Source organism: Acanthochromis polyacanthus, chromosome 12 (assembly GCF_021347895.1).
Source record: "Acanthochromis polyacanthus isolate Apoly-LR-REF ecotype Palm Island chromosome 12, KAUST_Apoly_ChrSc, whole genome shotgun sequence".
Classification (NCBI taxonomy): domain Eukaryota; kingdom Metazoa; phylum Chordata; class Actinopteri; family Pomacentridae; genus Acanthochromis; species Acanthochromis polyacanthus.
Window position 1 is genome coordinate 9,828,130 of NC_067124.1, and position 16,008 is coordinate 9,844,137.

The window sequence follows — 16,008 nt, forward strand, 5'->3', positions numbered from 1 at the left end:
AATAAATAAAAATGTATTGAAAATTAAATAATCAAAATCAGCCATCACTTTTGAATTGTTGATTAACATAATTATTTAAAAAAACAAACTAATGAAATCGGGCTGGACAAAAATGATGGTACCCATAACTTAATATTTTGTTGCACAACCTTTTGAGGCAATCACTGCAATTAAACCATTTCTGTATTTGTCAATGAGCGTTCTGCAGCTGTCAACAGGTATTTTGGCCCACTCCTCATGAGCAAACAGCTCCAGTTGTCTCAGGTTTGATGGGTGTCTTCTCCAAATGGCATGTTTCAGCTCCTTCCACATATGTTCAATGGGATTCAGATCTGGGCTCATAGAAGGCCACTTTAGAATAGTCCAACGCTTTTCTCTCAGCCATTCTTGGGTGTTTTTGGCTGTGTGTTTTGGATCGTTGTCCTGTTGGAAGGCCCATGACCTGCGACTGAGACCAAGCTTTCTGACACTAGGCAGCACATTTCTCTCCAGAATGCCTTGATAGTCTTCAGATTTCATCGTACCTTGCACACTTTCAAGACACCCTGTGCCAGATGCAGCAAAGCAGCCCCAAAACATTACTGAGCCTCCTCCATGTTTCACCGTAGGGACAGTGTTCTTTTCTTCGTATGCTTGGTTTTTGAGTCTATGAACATAGAGTTGATGTGCCTTACCAAAAAGCTCCAGTTTGGTCTCATCTGTCCAAAGGACATTCTTCCAGAAGCTTTGTGGCTTGTCAACATGCATTTTTGCAAATTCCAGTCTGGCTTTTTTATGAGTTTTTTTCAGCAGTGGTGTCCTCCTTGGTCGTCTCCCATGAAGTCCACTTTGGCTCAAACAACGACGAATGGTGCGATCTGACACTGATGTACCTTGGCCTTGGAGTTCACCTTTAATTTCTTTGGAGGTTGCTCTGGGCTCTTTGGATACAATTCCAACGATCCGTCTCTTCAATTTGGCATCAATTTTCCTCTTGCGGCCACGTCCAGGGAGGTTGGCTACTGTCCCGTGGGTCTTGAACTTCTGAATAATATGAGCCACTGTTGTCACAGGAACTTCAAGCTGTTTAGAGATGGTCTTATAGCCTTTACCTTTAAGATGTTTGTCTATCATTTTTTTTCGGATGTCCTGGGACAATTCTCTCCTTTGCTTTCTGTTGTCCATGTTCAGTGTGGTACACACCTTTTCACCAAACAGCAGGGTGACTACTTGTCTCCCTTTAAATAGGCAGACTGACTGATTATGAGTTTGGAAACACCTGTGATGTCAATTAAATGACACACCTGAGTTAATCATGTCACTCTGGTCAAATAGTTTTCAATCTTTTATAGAGGTACCATCATTTTTGTCCAGGCCTGTTTCATTAGTTTGTTTTTTTAAATAATTATGTTAATCAACAATTCAAAAGTAATGGCTGTTTTTGGTTATTTAATTTTCAATAAATTTTTATTTATTGTTACTTTTGTGAGTTTCAAGTGATTTCAGTGAGAATTGTGGGTTTTTCCTTCTTTAACTGAGGGGTACCAACAATTTTGTCCACGTGTGTACATATATACATACACATATGTGTATGTATATATGTATATATATATATATATATATATATATATATATATATGGAGTATACTACATAAAAACATACTCCAAGTGCACGTTTATTGGATATAATTTTTTAGCAAAAACAACTTCCCAAACTAACAAGTATATTAAGTAAAGTGAGAATTTAAGAAAGTGAGGTAGTATTTATGGCAAATAAATAAGAAGCTTACACAGATTATTGGTGACTTCAGGGCAGTCTTTACAAAATATGCATTCTTAATGACAGACATCACATCTTTAAAGCAGCATATTTTTTAATAAGTTCTTCATACCCTAGTCTTCCAGAGCAGAGGACTTTTCAGTCCAACTTGGGCGCCAGTCGTGAACATTTCCACCAGTCACTCACCCTCCTGGAGTGCGTCGTTCTAAATACCAGACAGTAGATATCGGAGCTGGGTATGCAACCGTCCAAAGGGAACAGCGTTTCCTGCAGTGGGCGGGTCTTCGAGCCCGCAGTACATGGGAGGCTCTGGATGCTCCACTTGTCCATAAAATCACACAGTATGAAAGATAAGTTAATCCTGCGCTTTTGGGAGATTCTGTGTACCCAGAAGCCGTCACCTTAGAAAACCGACAGTTGTCTTGGCAGCAAGGTAAGTAAATAGAACGTGTTAATTTGCAGTGAAATGAGAATTGAAAATGCAGGCACTATACTTTTCTAGAACGATTCAAACAAGTGTCAGTATTATGTACACTAGTGACTCAGTATGTTGTTTCGAAGACAGACACAAGAACGCAAATGTGTGTATGAATGTGGTTTGCCTGATGAATTGTTTGTCATATAGGGCCCAAGGTCTCCAGCGGTTCCACGGTTAAGTTTAGCACCAGCTATGATGGATACAAGAGTATGGTGAGCCATCCAAAACACCTCTTCAGTTGCAAGCAATCCGGGAATTAGCCGCCTCCTGTTCGTCGCCAGTTGTGGGAACACCTGGAAATATGTGAAGTTGGTCCCGCGCTAGTAAAGTGTAATGGGGATTTCAGGCCGCGAGCGGAAGGAGAATTTTACTTTTGCGTGTGGAGATCTTCATGAAAACACTATGAGAAACCCACAGAGTGACTGATCGCAGCCGGACTCAGAGTGCAGAGTGGTCAGCCGACCAGTGGTCGCTGACACAGAGCAGACAACATGAAGGAAAAGTCTAAAAATGCGGCCCGAACTCGACGGGAAAAGGAAAATAGTGAATTTTATGAACTGGCCAAACTGTTGCCACTTCCCTCCGCTATCACCTCCCAGCTGGATAAAGCCTCAATCATACGACTGACAACTAGCTACCTGAAGATGAGAGTAGTGTTTCCTGAAGGTAAGGTATCTGCATCTAAGTGCTAATGAAGAGAGTGAAGCCAATTAAAAATAACAACTAAAACAATAGTATAATATAGAACGGAAATCGCAACAATCACGTTATATATACAGTTGTACAATACAATGAAGCAAATAGGCTCCGGTAGAACAAATTTAACTTTTATCTTGTTATAATTTCGATGGTTATCCCATTATTGCCTTATTTCTATTTTTAGCCTTTTAGCAGTAGTGGCCTATTAGTTGGAATGATAAGTTAGTTCATATTTATTTGTTTATTAGTGAGGCGTTTTTTTACGTGCTCTTATTCTGTGTTTTTTTTTATTATCGAAAATATATTTCGAGTAATTCTGTCTTGTTTTTTTTAAACACTCTGTGTGCAGTAAGTCTGCATATAAATAACTACCTGACAAATTTTACAAAAGTAAATAATACAAAATAAACTCCAGTAGTTTATTCATTTATTTATTTAAACTATATTGTCACCGTCTCTTTCATAAAATATTCATGTTGAAGCTTGTTTCAATGAAAATATCCAGGTGGGTAAACATAGAGGAGATCGAGGCTTATGCCCGAATTTTAATCAGTGTGTTCTTTTCACACTAATCTTTGGTGGATTGATGTGATTGATTTCGTTAGTACTGTTGAAATTATCTTTCCCTGGCGTTTTAGTACCGTAATAGTGGTGACAATCAGATATAGAATGAAGAATTTTGCAGGCCCTCGTATGAATTAGAACGGTGATGTCGGCGAAAATTACATATCTGCGGAATATTCTCTGCAGTTCATCCTTCTTTGTGAGTGAATGGGGTCAGCAGTAGCGCAAGTCTGCTGTGTCTGTTAATGTGGGCAGCGTGCAGTGATGTGTTTTTTCTCCGGGGCCCCTGGCGGCCCCTGCCAGCAGATTATCTGCAGCGTGACTGCTGCAGAGCCGTGGATATTAGTGTGATCTGCACGTCTGATCCCTCAACATATGGAGCTACTTGTAACAGTAAGGCAGATTGTGATGTAGGGGAGGTAGACAACTATATATATATATATATATATATATATATATATATATACACACAGTGGGTACGGAAAGTATTCAGACCCCTTGAAAATTTTCACTCTCTGTGTCATTGCAGCCATTTGCCAAAATCAGAAAAGTTCATTTTATTTCTCATTAATGTACACTCAGCAGCACCCCATCTTGTCAGAAAAAAACAGAAATGTAGAAATTTTTGCAAATTTATTCAAAAAGAAAAACTGAAATATCACATGGTCAGAAGTATTCAGCCCCTTTGCTCAGTATTGAGTAGAAGCAGCCTTTTCAGCTAGTACAGCCATGAGTCTTCTTGAGAATGACGCAACTAGTGTTTGGATTTGGGGATCCTCTGCCATTCTTCCTTGCAGATCCTCTCCAGTTCTGTCAGGTTGGATGGTGAACGTTGGTGGACAGCCATTTTGAGGTCTCTCCAGAGATGCTCAGTTGGGTTTAGGTCAGGGAGGGTCACAGAGTTGTTCTGAAGCCACTCCTTTGTTATTTTAGCTGTGTGCTTAGGGTCATTCTCCTGTTGAAAGGTGAACCTTCGGCCCAGTCTGAGGTTCTGAGCACTCTGGAAGAGGTTTTCCTCCAGGATATCTCTGTACTTGGCCGCATTCATCCTTCCTTCAATTGCAACCAGTCGTTCTGTCCCTGCAGCTGAAAAACACCCCCACAACATGATGCTCCCACCACCATGTTTCACTGTAGGGATTGTATTAGGCAGGTGATGAGCAGTGCCTGGTTTTCTCCACACATACCGCTTAGAATTAACACCAAAAAGTTCAATCTTGGTCTCATCAGACCAGAGAATTTTATTTCTCATAGTCTGGGAGTCCTTCATGTGTTTTTTTGCAAACTCTATGCGGGCTTTCATGTGTCTCGCACTGAGGAGAGGCTTCCGTCGGGTGACTCTGCCATAAAGCCCCGACTGGTGGAGGGCTGCAGTGATAGTTGACTTTGTGGAACTTTCTCCTATCTCCCGACTGCATCTCTGGAGCTCAGCCACAGTGATCTTTGGGTTCTTCTTTACCTCTCTCACCAAGGCTCTTCTCCCACCATTGCTCAGTTTGGCTGGACGGCCAGGTCTAGGAAGAGTCGTGGTCGTCCCAAATTTCTTCCATTTGAGGATTATGGAGGCCACTGTGCTCTTAGGAACCTTGAGTGCTGCAGAAATTCTTTTGTAACCTTGGCCAGATCTGTGCCTTGCCACAATTCTCTCTCTGAGCTCCTTGGGCAGTTCCTTCGACCTCATGATTCTCATTTGCTCTGACATGCACTGTGAGCTATAAGGTCTTATATAGACAGGTGTGTGCCTTTCCTAATCAAGTCCAATCAGTTTAATTAAACACAGCTGGACTCCAATAAAGAAGCAGAGCCATCTCTAGGAGGATCAGAAGAAATGGACAGCATGTGAGTTAAATATGAATGTCGCTGCAAAGGGTCTGAATACTTATGACCATGTGATATTTCAGTTTTTCTTTTTGAATAAATTTGCAAAAAATTCTACATTTCTGTTTTTTTCTGTCAAGATGGGGTGCTGAGTGTACATTAATGAGAAATAAAATGAACTTTTTTGATTTTGGCAAATGTCTGCAATGACACAGAGAGTGAAAAAATTCAAGGGGTCTGAATACTTTCTGTACCCACTGTGTAAAATGTAATATATATATATATATATATGTGTGTGTATATACATATATATATAATTTCATAAACATACATGGTGATTGTACAGAATCTCTTTTTCCTGTACTGCAGGATTCCACAAAATGCAACACAAGATGGAAATATTTATTAAAGAATCTTACTAGATAGATAGATAGATAAAACCTCTATTGATCCCACAGCCGGGAAATTTCAGTGTAACAGCAGCAAATAGCTAAACAGTTTCAATAAAAATAGAGCAGCACACAATGCTATATCAGTACAAAATATCTATCAGTGCATAGATACAGATATTTTCTCCTTCTAGAAGGAAAAAAATAATTATTTGGAATTAGAATCAGTTTGCCATCAGTTAGGATAACTACATTTGATGTTTTTAATATTAAGATTCATATATCTGACAGAATAGAATGTTGCAATGTTAGACATCCATATTTAAAGCACATGTACATTGCATAAATATCCCCAAAAACAGTCATTATTCTGCTTCCAGAAACTGTCTGGCACAGTCACCTACAATCTGCATTTCTTGCATGACTGGAAGATTACTGGTTATCACACTGTGCTCCTTCACGTGTGTGCAACATAAACATGCCTGCTAGCTGTAAATAATTTAACGGAGAGTGTTGCCCATGGAGGTTACAGGCTTTTACTCCTCTATCCTCTCTGCTCCGTCTTGTCTTCTTCCTCTTACAGACCTGTGAACTCAGGTTTCTTGCCTATTTTTACTCAAAGGACTCCCAGAACCTGGAAGAATTCCATCTATAAGTGCTGGAGAAAAAGACACAAAGTGTTCCTAATTTTCGTTTTCTTTTTGTTTCTGACTCCAGGGGGTCACTTTTATATGGCACTCAGAATAATCAGTGTCGCATTACCTTTGACCTCAGTGATGTTATCCATCCTGGGTTAAATTACATAACAACAACAGAACAATTAATATCTTAGTGAATTCTCCTCTCTGAAGCTTTGGAAGAGATTACAACCAAAAAGGGATTTTTTAAGTCATTTTTAAAATAATAATTACTGTACATTTGCAAAATCTACTTTATTATTTTGGTTATTGTAATGAAATATATAATAGATAATTTGTAGGCCACAGTAGTGTTTGAGAATCAGAATAAATGCATACTGTCTTCTTACTTCTTGTGTGTGTGTGTGTGTGTGTGTGTGTGTGTGTGTGTGTGTGTGTGTGTGTGTGTGTGTGTGTGTGTGTGTGTGTGTGTGTGTGTGTGTGTGTGTGTATACAGTCTTCGGATCCTTCTGAATGAGCTATAAACTACTTGACTCGATTTTACTGTCTTTCAATTTTCCACATGTAACATTTTTTTCTTAGTTCCGACCTATTGCTTGACCGACTTCGACTGTGAAAGACTTATTGTGCCAGAAGTTAATTATCATTGTTAATAGTCTACTGTTGTTCCTTAATTGTGTTAAACACAGCAACTCTGTTCTGTGGATTGAGGGTAGTGACAGGGTTAAAATATTGTGGCCGATTTGTTTTAGTGTGGTAAACTATTAAATTGTGCAGCACCAAATTATTTCTCCTTGAACGGAGCATTTCTGGTGATCGCTTTACAATTGTTTGAGTTATACGTAATTATAATATAGTTATAGCCTATCTGTTTTGTTTTTCGTTTAGTCAATTTAGTCAATTTTGTTTTTATTATTTTTTAAATAAATATCTTCTTGTATTTAAGTCACCCCCAGTAGGACGCAAGTTACAGGTCAGACCCCTTGCAAACTTGTGAAATTTAAAGAAATAAAAATTAAAACAAGTTTGTCGCACAAAATTATATCTATGTTAATTTTTTTTTTATTTTGAAGAATTCGCTTTTTCATGCCGTGTTTTAAAGTTCGGTTTAACCGAAGGCGATAGTGCATTGTGTCACGAATAAACATGCCTTCAAATAAGGTTAACAATAAAGTTTTGAACCACTGCTTTAGTAACACAAAAGTAGTCGTTTTTGCCATCCCCCATCACGTCTAGTAGTTAATGAAATTAACACAAATTTTGTGTCATCAGAAGAACTTCACAATGAATGTGTGCGTTCCGTTTGTATTGCAGGTGAGCCACATATAACCATCAGATGAGCGCGGCAGACTGCAGCCATCAGCCAAACGCGAACTGTTTCGCCTGTAACCACAATGATAATTAGCATGATTATGTATATAACAGAGCGGTGTTATAGTGAAGCTTTTGCCTTGGTGGACGCCTCGTTGGTATTTAAACACACACATACAGCCACAGACAGCGACACTTGTTGACTTGCTCTACTGTCTGTAGCTCCTTGTACCAAATTCCAACTGAGTCATTTTAAAAGATTTTTCAGACTCAATTTAACTGCAAAGCAAGGCATCTTATAATAAAATGCAATCAAATTAATATCTATGAAACTTTTTTTTTAACTGAAGGCCTACTTGTGAATAAGGTCAACCCGTCTGAGGAGTAAATCCCAACAACCGTTTAAGAACAGTCCCTAATTCCCTGTGCTGCAGTAGTTTTACACCGTGTGTTTAACAGACATGCAGCTGCTGAATGCGTGTTGGTTGAAACGGAACGGTTCTTGATTAAATGAATGTTCACACAGCGGTGTTTGTTGCTGCAGTAAAGCGTGTAGAAGCTCCGTCGTTATATTTATTTCTGTTTGATATGAAAGGGAAGTCGGAGTATTTTTTTCACACGTTGGTATTTTGGGGGAAATTTGATTGTGTCTTTTTATGCAAGCGCGAAGTCCATATTGGCCCCATATGAAGCAGGGAGACGGCGGCGCGCTGTGATCGCTGCACGCTGCCTGTTTACTCTGCAGATCGGGATTTGCATTTCAATGCGCAACGCTGCTTCACAGATGCCCGTTCGGACGGGCCGCCGTGCCTCCGTTCCAGACATCATCTGAGGTGGTGTTTCTACTTCTGTTGTGTGGGGTTTATGGAAGCATTTTCACCCCGCTATTTACAATGATTCACGTTTGATGAAAGTCCGCAGCAGCTTTTTACGTTTAGTCCATTTTTAGAGAGGTCTTCTGCTGGCTTGACACTTTGTTTCAGTTTGCGCTGAACTGATTTTACATTTGCGTTGGTCAGTGCTGAAGTTAAAGGAGATTTTACAGTCCCAATTGTAAACTATAGGTTGTTAAATTTAAAAGTCAATTTCCCTCCGCAGACGCATTTGTAAGCATTAGCAGTCTATGAAGTGAAGATTCTAATTAACTTATATATACAAATAGTCACTTGTGTGTAAAATGGTCATTGTAGTAAAGCTTTTAACGACTTTATACTTGTTTAAAAGAGACTTTATAAATTTTGCTTCATTTTCAGGGTCGTTGTAAAGTAAGATGTTGCTTTCTTGCAATTATATTTTTTCTGTATGTGTTGCTTCCTTTAATAGGCCTCGGGGAATCCTGGGGTCATGTGACTCGCAAAAATTCTCGAGATGGAGTCAACCAGGAATTAGGTTCCCATCTCTTACAGGTACATACCACTAAGTATTTACAGTATTTGAAAGCAACTGCATTTGGTCACATTAAAGTTAAAATTGACAAAAATGAATTATTCTACTGTTCACATCTATGGGGGAAATGTAATCAAAGTTATTATTATTGTTATTGTTGTTGTTGTTCCACCAGGCTATAGGTAAACTGTGTGTGGTTTAGCTGCTGCCATCTGCCTTCTGCTGCCATCATTCTGGGGCTTTAACAGTGAAATGAGCTGAACACATTCCTGGTCACGCACAGAGCCTCATCTTGTCCTGCACCCAGTCTCACATCAGCAGTAATACAATGGAGCATGGGTGCAGGCCTTCAGGCTGGCTAGAATAAAGTAGAGTTTGGCTAGTGCTGATCAGACAAATGTACCCATTGAAGCCTAATTTTACAGTGATAGTATAGGACTAATGGTTTAACAGGCAGGGCTTTACGCTGACCATGCATGCAAAAGATGACCACAGATTTGAAGACAAGTGACTATACATTAAACAGAGGAAAAGCAGCTTTGGTAGTAAGCTGTTTGCTAAATAAATACTAATTCTATTACAGGCTGAGATTATTGTCACTAATAATGTTCCTCATTATTATTATTATCATTATTATTATTAGTATTGTTATTATTTGCAGTTAATGTAATTAAGGCTAGTAACTGTATGTTCATCCCCTCATTTGCCAGGTAGACTGAGCCTTGCTAAACCAAATGAAGTGGATAAGTAATATAAACATGTCACAATATAACATATTGCCTTCCTTCATTTCGCTATTTTATCAAATCACAATAACTCTCTCTGTAGAGTGTTGAATAAGGCACTATTGCATATTATCCTTGTGAATGACTCAAGACAGTAACATTGATTTTATTACCAGTAAAAATATTTTGTGTCCTTTTGTTGGTATCTAATATGAAAACATGTTTTTCATGTTTCTTTCAGACACTGGATGGCTTCATCTTTGTGGTTGCTCCAGATGGGAAAATAATGTACATATCAGAAACAGCATCAGTCCACTTGGGACTGTCACAGGTTGGTTTGACAATTAGTTCAATTTTATTTTATTTATATAATGTCAATTAGAATTCAGATTGTCTCAAGACACTTTACAGAACCCAGAAGCCTGAACCTAACCTTAATGGGACCTCTGGGCCTGGTATAACACAGTTCTGAGCTACAATTTAATCTCAACAGGTGGAGTTGACGGGAAACAGCATTTATGAATACATCCACCCAGCAGATCATGATGAAATGACAGCCGTTCTCACAGCACACCAGCCTTACCACTCACACTTTGTTCAAGGTAATCAGTGGCCCAGGCATTTGTTTCCATTTGACATGGACTCACCATGCAGCATGAATAACTTGAGTTTTTGCATTTTTTTCCTACAGAATATGAGATGGAGCGCTCCTTCTTTCTAAGAATGAAATGTGTCCTTGCTAAGAGAAACGCTGGTCTTACATGTGGAGGTTACAAGGTAGTATGCCTGTGCTGCTAAATAGTTTTGAAAACAGCTGTATTCATTTATGATTTTTCTAGTAAACTGACAAATTGAAGGAATGAGCAGTGACATGTTCTAGTCAAAACAAAGACACTGGAAACGATATATAATTTGTAATCTAACAAAGGAAAACTCAAAGGAATTCAAAGAGAATGCCTTGTGGTATTTTTTTTTTTTAGTGTTTTAGATTTTACACATGACAAATGCTTTGACATACTTCATGCCAACATGGAAGCATCTCTGAAGTGTGCCTTTTAGGTTGGCCCTTTAAATATATTTTCGGTGATAGTCTTAGACTTTGTACTTATAAGGATGATAAGACCTAAATGAAGTGTCTTAGCAGCTGCTACAGCCATAGTGTGCATAACACAATACATGTTGATGAAATTACAATGTGACTATTTTGTTATTTCAAATAACTTACCAATAGTAGTTAAACCATTGAGGATGATCAAAAACAAATGTGTCTAGGATCCTAAAAATCCATGGAGTTCATCTATTGCAAATATAAATCTGCTCAGCAAATTTCATTGTTATCTGTCTATCAGATTACATGTAATCTTGTTTGCGAAGGTTAAATTTTGTCATGAAGGTGGCTTACGAAAAAGATTTGTGGAGTGTTCAAAGTGACAAACAAATAACATAGAAACTGATTGAATTTCAGTATTTCTTCTATAAGTCAAATTTCTTGCCCATGGTAGCACATGAGAGGAAAGATAATCCTTACATTTTATTGTTTGTTTGTTTGTTTTGCTTTGTTTTTGTTTTGGATACTATCAATAGCCATACCTAATTAAAGGTAATTTTGTTTAGTATGTTGCCAAAGATCAAAGTGTTGGATGGACAAGGATGATGGACTGCAGCAGACTGACATGATTCTTAGTTGCCAAACAACCTTAACTTAAAGGGGAACTTCGTTTTTTTTCAACCTGGGGTCTGTTTCCATATGTAATTTCATACATGTGAGTGATAGAGAAATGAATTTTCGACATAGCTCCAGTATTTAGCCAGGCAGGCAGCTTAGCAGCTCAGCTAGCAGCTCGGCTAGCAAAAAGTATGGGGCAGCTGGCCCCCCCGCGTCAAAGTCCGCCCTAACAGGCTTTTTGCCCCACACTGACCGGCTCAGATAGTCTCAGTGAGTGTCCCACAACATACTAGAGATGAGAAGTGAACGAAAACCTCCACATTACCTGGCAATCGCTCTTTGTTGTGGTCTGTATCCAAATCTCAGGACGCTAGAAAGCAAATCTCGCTCCAAAACACCGGTTTTGGCTCGAGCTCTCGCGCAATTTTGCTTTTGAATTTATCTTTCTTTATGGACATGACAATTGTTTCAACATAAGATAGCATCATAGGGAAGCACACAACATTGCATGATGCAGGATAATAATCCTGTTCGTTAATATACATTGTATTGCCAAAAGTATTCACTCACCCACCCAAATAATCAGAATCAGGTGTTCCAATCAATTCCATGGCCACAGGTGTATAAAATCAAGCACCTAGGCATGCAGACTGCTTTTACAAACATTTGTGAAAGAATGGCTCACTCTCAGGAGCTCAGTGAATTCCAGCGTGGAACTGTGAGAGGATGCCACCTGTGCAACAAATCCAGTCGTGCACATTTCCTGGCTCCTAAATATTCCACAGTCAACTGTCAGTTGTATTATAAGAAAGTGGAAGTGTGTGAAAACGACAGCAACTCAGACACCAAGTGGTAGGCCACGTAAACTGACGGAGCGGGGTCAGCGGATGCTGAGGCGCATAGTGCCAAGAGTTTGCCAACTTTCTGCAGAGTCAATGGCTACAGACCTTCAAACTTCATGTGGCCTTCAGATCAGCTCAAGAACAGTGCGCAGAGAGCTTCATGGAATGGGTTTCCATGGCCGAGCAGCTGCATCCAAGCCATACATCACCAAGTGCAATGCAAAGCGTTGGATGTAGTGGTGTAAAGCACGCCGCCACTGGACTCTAGAGCAGTGGGGACGCGTTCTCTGGAGTAACGAATCGCGTTTCTCCATCTGGCAATCTGATGGACGAGTTTGGGTTTGGCGGTTGCCAGGAGAACGATACTTGTCGGACTGCATTGTGCCAAGTGTAAAGTTTGGTGGAGGGGGGATTATGGTGTGGGCTTGTTTTTCAGGAGCTGGGCTTGGCCTCTTAGTTCCAGTGAAAGGAACTCTGAATGCTTCAGCATATGAAGACGTTTTGGACAATTCCATGCTCCCAACTTTGTGGGAACAGCTTGGAGCTGGCCCCATCCTCTTCCAACATGACTGTGCACCAGTGTACAAAGCATGGTCAATAAAGACATGGATGACAGAGTCTGGTGTGGATGAACTTGACTGGCCTGCACAGAGTCCTGACCTCAACCCGACAGAACACCTTTGGTATGAATTAGAGCGGAGACTGGGAGGTAGGCCTTCTCATCCAACATCGATGTGTGACCTCACAAATGCGCTTCTGGAAGAATGGTCAAAAATTCCCATAAACACACTACTAAACCTTGTGGACAGCCTTACCAGAAGAGTTGAAGCTGTTATAGCTGCAAAGGGTGGACTGACATCACATTGAATCCTATGGATTAGGAATGGGATGTCACTTACGTTCATATGTGAGTCAAGGCAGGTGAGCGAATACTTTGGCAATATAGTATACCTGGTGTGTATACATTGATTGTAGTCCAGGTATGCACACATATTCAAAAATCAGGTACAGTATGTTTGGTTCTGGCATGACCTATCTTCCTTTTCCCAGACTACTCAAAGAAAAATCTTCATTAACCTCTTAGTAGTCTGAAACTATATAGTGCATTTTTTTCGAAGTACAAGTGGCAGTGGCGTGCACAGACATTTTGGGGGCAGGTGCTCAGTTTACAAAAAAGGGCACCTTGTGCAGCGTGTAGAACCACTGGCTGCCTTAATATAACAGTGTGAGATTTGGAGAGAGAAAAAATCAGGAACACATTTTTTGTAAGGGCATTTATTTTATAATCTTAATAATAACACACAAAGGGTCAATAAAACATTGTACCGTAACATTGTAAATGAGATGTAGCTCCCTTTCTTTGTCTCTCTTGACCCTTTCCCTTCTGGGCATGCTGCAACTGGTAAATTAAAAGAGGTCGACAATATCGAGACTGATTCCTGATATTAGGCTACAACAAGGCAGAAAGCTACTTTTTTTGTCATTTGGCAAATAAGTCATAGCAAGTGTTGTCTCTACCTAATGTAGGCCAATAATAAACCTACACAAACTAAATAATCAATTATAGTATACTGATCATATGCATTACCAATTCACAAAAAAACATTAGTTGTGTGGTCAACGTTATATCACATTATGTCGATTAATTGATTATTATTATGGGTAGCATCGAGCTTGTTAAGCAGGTGGGCTAAAAAAGAGACAGGGCATCCAGGCGGGTCGTTTCAAAGTGACACAAGGTATGAGGTATTTCGGTTAGAGAACAGGCAGCTAGACTTTCCAGGTTATTGGTATTTACACACGTGGACAAAATTGTTGTACCCCTCAGTTAAAGAAGGAAAAACCCACAATTCTCACTGAAATCACTTGAAACTCACAAAAGTAACAATAAATAAAAATTTATTGAAAATTAAATAATCAAAACAGCCATTACTTTTGAATTGTTGATTAACATAATTATTTTAAAAAACAAACTAATGAAACAGGCCTGGACAAAAATGATGGTACCTCTATAAAAGATTGAAAACTATTTGACCAGAGTGACATGATTAACTCAGGTGTGTCATTTAATTGACATCACAGGTGTTTCCAAACTCATAATCAGTCAGTCTGCCTATTTAAAGGGAGACAAGTAGTCACCCTGCTGTTTGGTGAAAAGGTGTGTACCACACTGAACATGGACAACAGAAAGCGAAGGAGAGAATTGTCCCAGGACATCCGAAAAAAAATTATAGACAAACATCTTAAAGGTAAAGGCTATAAGATCATCTCTAAACAGCTTGAAGTTCCTGTGACAACAGTGGCTCATATTATTCAGAAGTTCAAGACCCACGGGACAGTAGCCAACCTCCCTGGACGTGGCCGCAAGAGGAAAATTGATGCCAAATTGAAGAGACGGATCGTTGGAATTGTATCCAAAGAGCCCAGAGCAACCTCCAAAGAAATTAAAGGTGAACTCCAAGGCCAAGGTACATCAGTGTCAGATCGCACCATTCGTCGTTGTTTGAGCCAAAGTGGACTTCGTGGGAGACGACCAAGGAGGACACCACTGCTGAAAAAAACTCATAAAAAAGCGAGACTGGAATTTGCAAAAAATGCATGTTGACAAGCCACAAAGTTTCTGGGAGAATGTCCTTTGGACAGATGAGACCAAACTGGAGCTTTTTGGTAAGGCACATCAACTCTATGTTCATAGACTCAAAAACCAAGCATACGAAGAAAAGAACACTGTCCCTACGGTGAAACATGGAGGAGGCCTCAGTAATGTTTTGGGCTGCTTTGCTGCATCTGGCACAGGGTGTCTTGAAAGTGTGCAAGGTACGATGAAATCTGAAGACTATCAAGGCATTCTGGAGAGAAATGTGCTGCCTAGTGTCAGAAAGCTTGGTCTCAGTCGCAGGTCATGGGTCTTCCAACAGGACAACGATCCAAAACACACAGCCAAAAACACCCAAGAATGGCTGAGAGAAAAGCGTTGGACTATTCTAAAGTGGCCTTCTATGAGCCCAGATCTGAATCCATTGAACATATGTGGAAGGAGCTGAAACATGCCATTTGGAGAAGACACCCATCAAACCTGAGACAACTGGAGCTGTTGCTCATGAGGAGTGGGCCAAAATACCTGTTGACAGCTGCAGAGCGCTCACTGACAAATACAGAAATCGTTTAATTGCAGTGATTGCCTCAAAAGGTTGTGCAACAAAATATTAAGTTATGGGTACCATCATTTTGTCCAGCCCTATTTCATTAGTTTGTTTTTTTAATAATTATGTTAATCAACAATTCAAAAGTGATGGCTGATTTTGATTATTTAATTTTCAATACATTTTTATTTATTGTTACTTTTGTGAGTTTCAAGTGATTTCAGTGAGAATTGTGGGTTTTTCCTTCTTTAACTGAGGGGTACCAACAATTTTGTCCACGTGTGTATTGCTGGATAACTCAAAAGGCTGTTGTACTATAGACAGCTGTGGCAGGTAGCTGTGCTGTGCTGCACTGTGGTTCTGAAATGTTACAAGCAAACAGGAATAATAAATCAGTGAAACATTGCCCATAAGTACAGCCACAAATAATAATAATTATACTGAGAAATAACATAAAATGCATGTAAACACAATAGCATAAACTGCCAAAATATTGTGTATGGCTTCGCATTTCAATCACATTAACTCACATAACATTAGCAACGCAACCAGACAGGCTGACAATTGACAACTGATAGGCTAATAGCTAA

General features: G+C 39.5%; 1 protein-coding gene across 1 annotated transcript in view; it reads left to right on the plus strand.

Annotated features, from left to right (window-relative positions):
- Positions 1–1,862: 1,862 nt before the first annotated feature.
- sim1a (SIM bHLH transcription factor 1a) overlaps positions 1,863–16,008 on the plus strand; it is a 60,663-nt gene continuing 46,517 nt past the window's right edge. Inside the window, exons 1-5 of the mRNA XM_051957277.1 lie at positions 1,863–2,903; positions 8,980–9,062; positions 10,009–10,098; positions 10,261–10,369; positions 10,459–10,544. Coding sequence (XP_051813237.1) covers positions 2,729–2,903; positions 8,980–9,062; positions 10,009–10,098; positions 10,261–10,369; positions 10,459–10,544 — 543 coding nt within the window. The 5' untranslated portion in view covers positions 1,863–2,728. The remainder of the gene's footprint in view (positions 2,904–8,979; positions 9,063–10,008; positions 10,099–10,260; positions 10,370–10,458; positions 10,545–16,008) is intronic.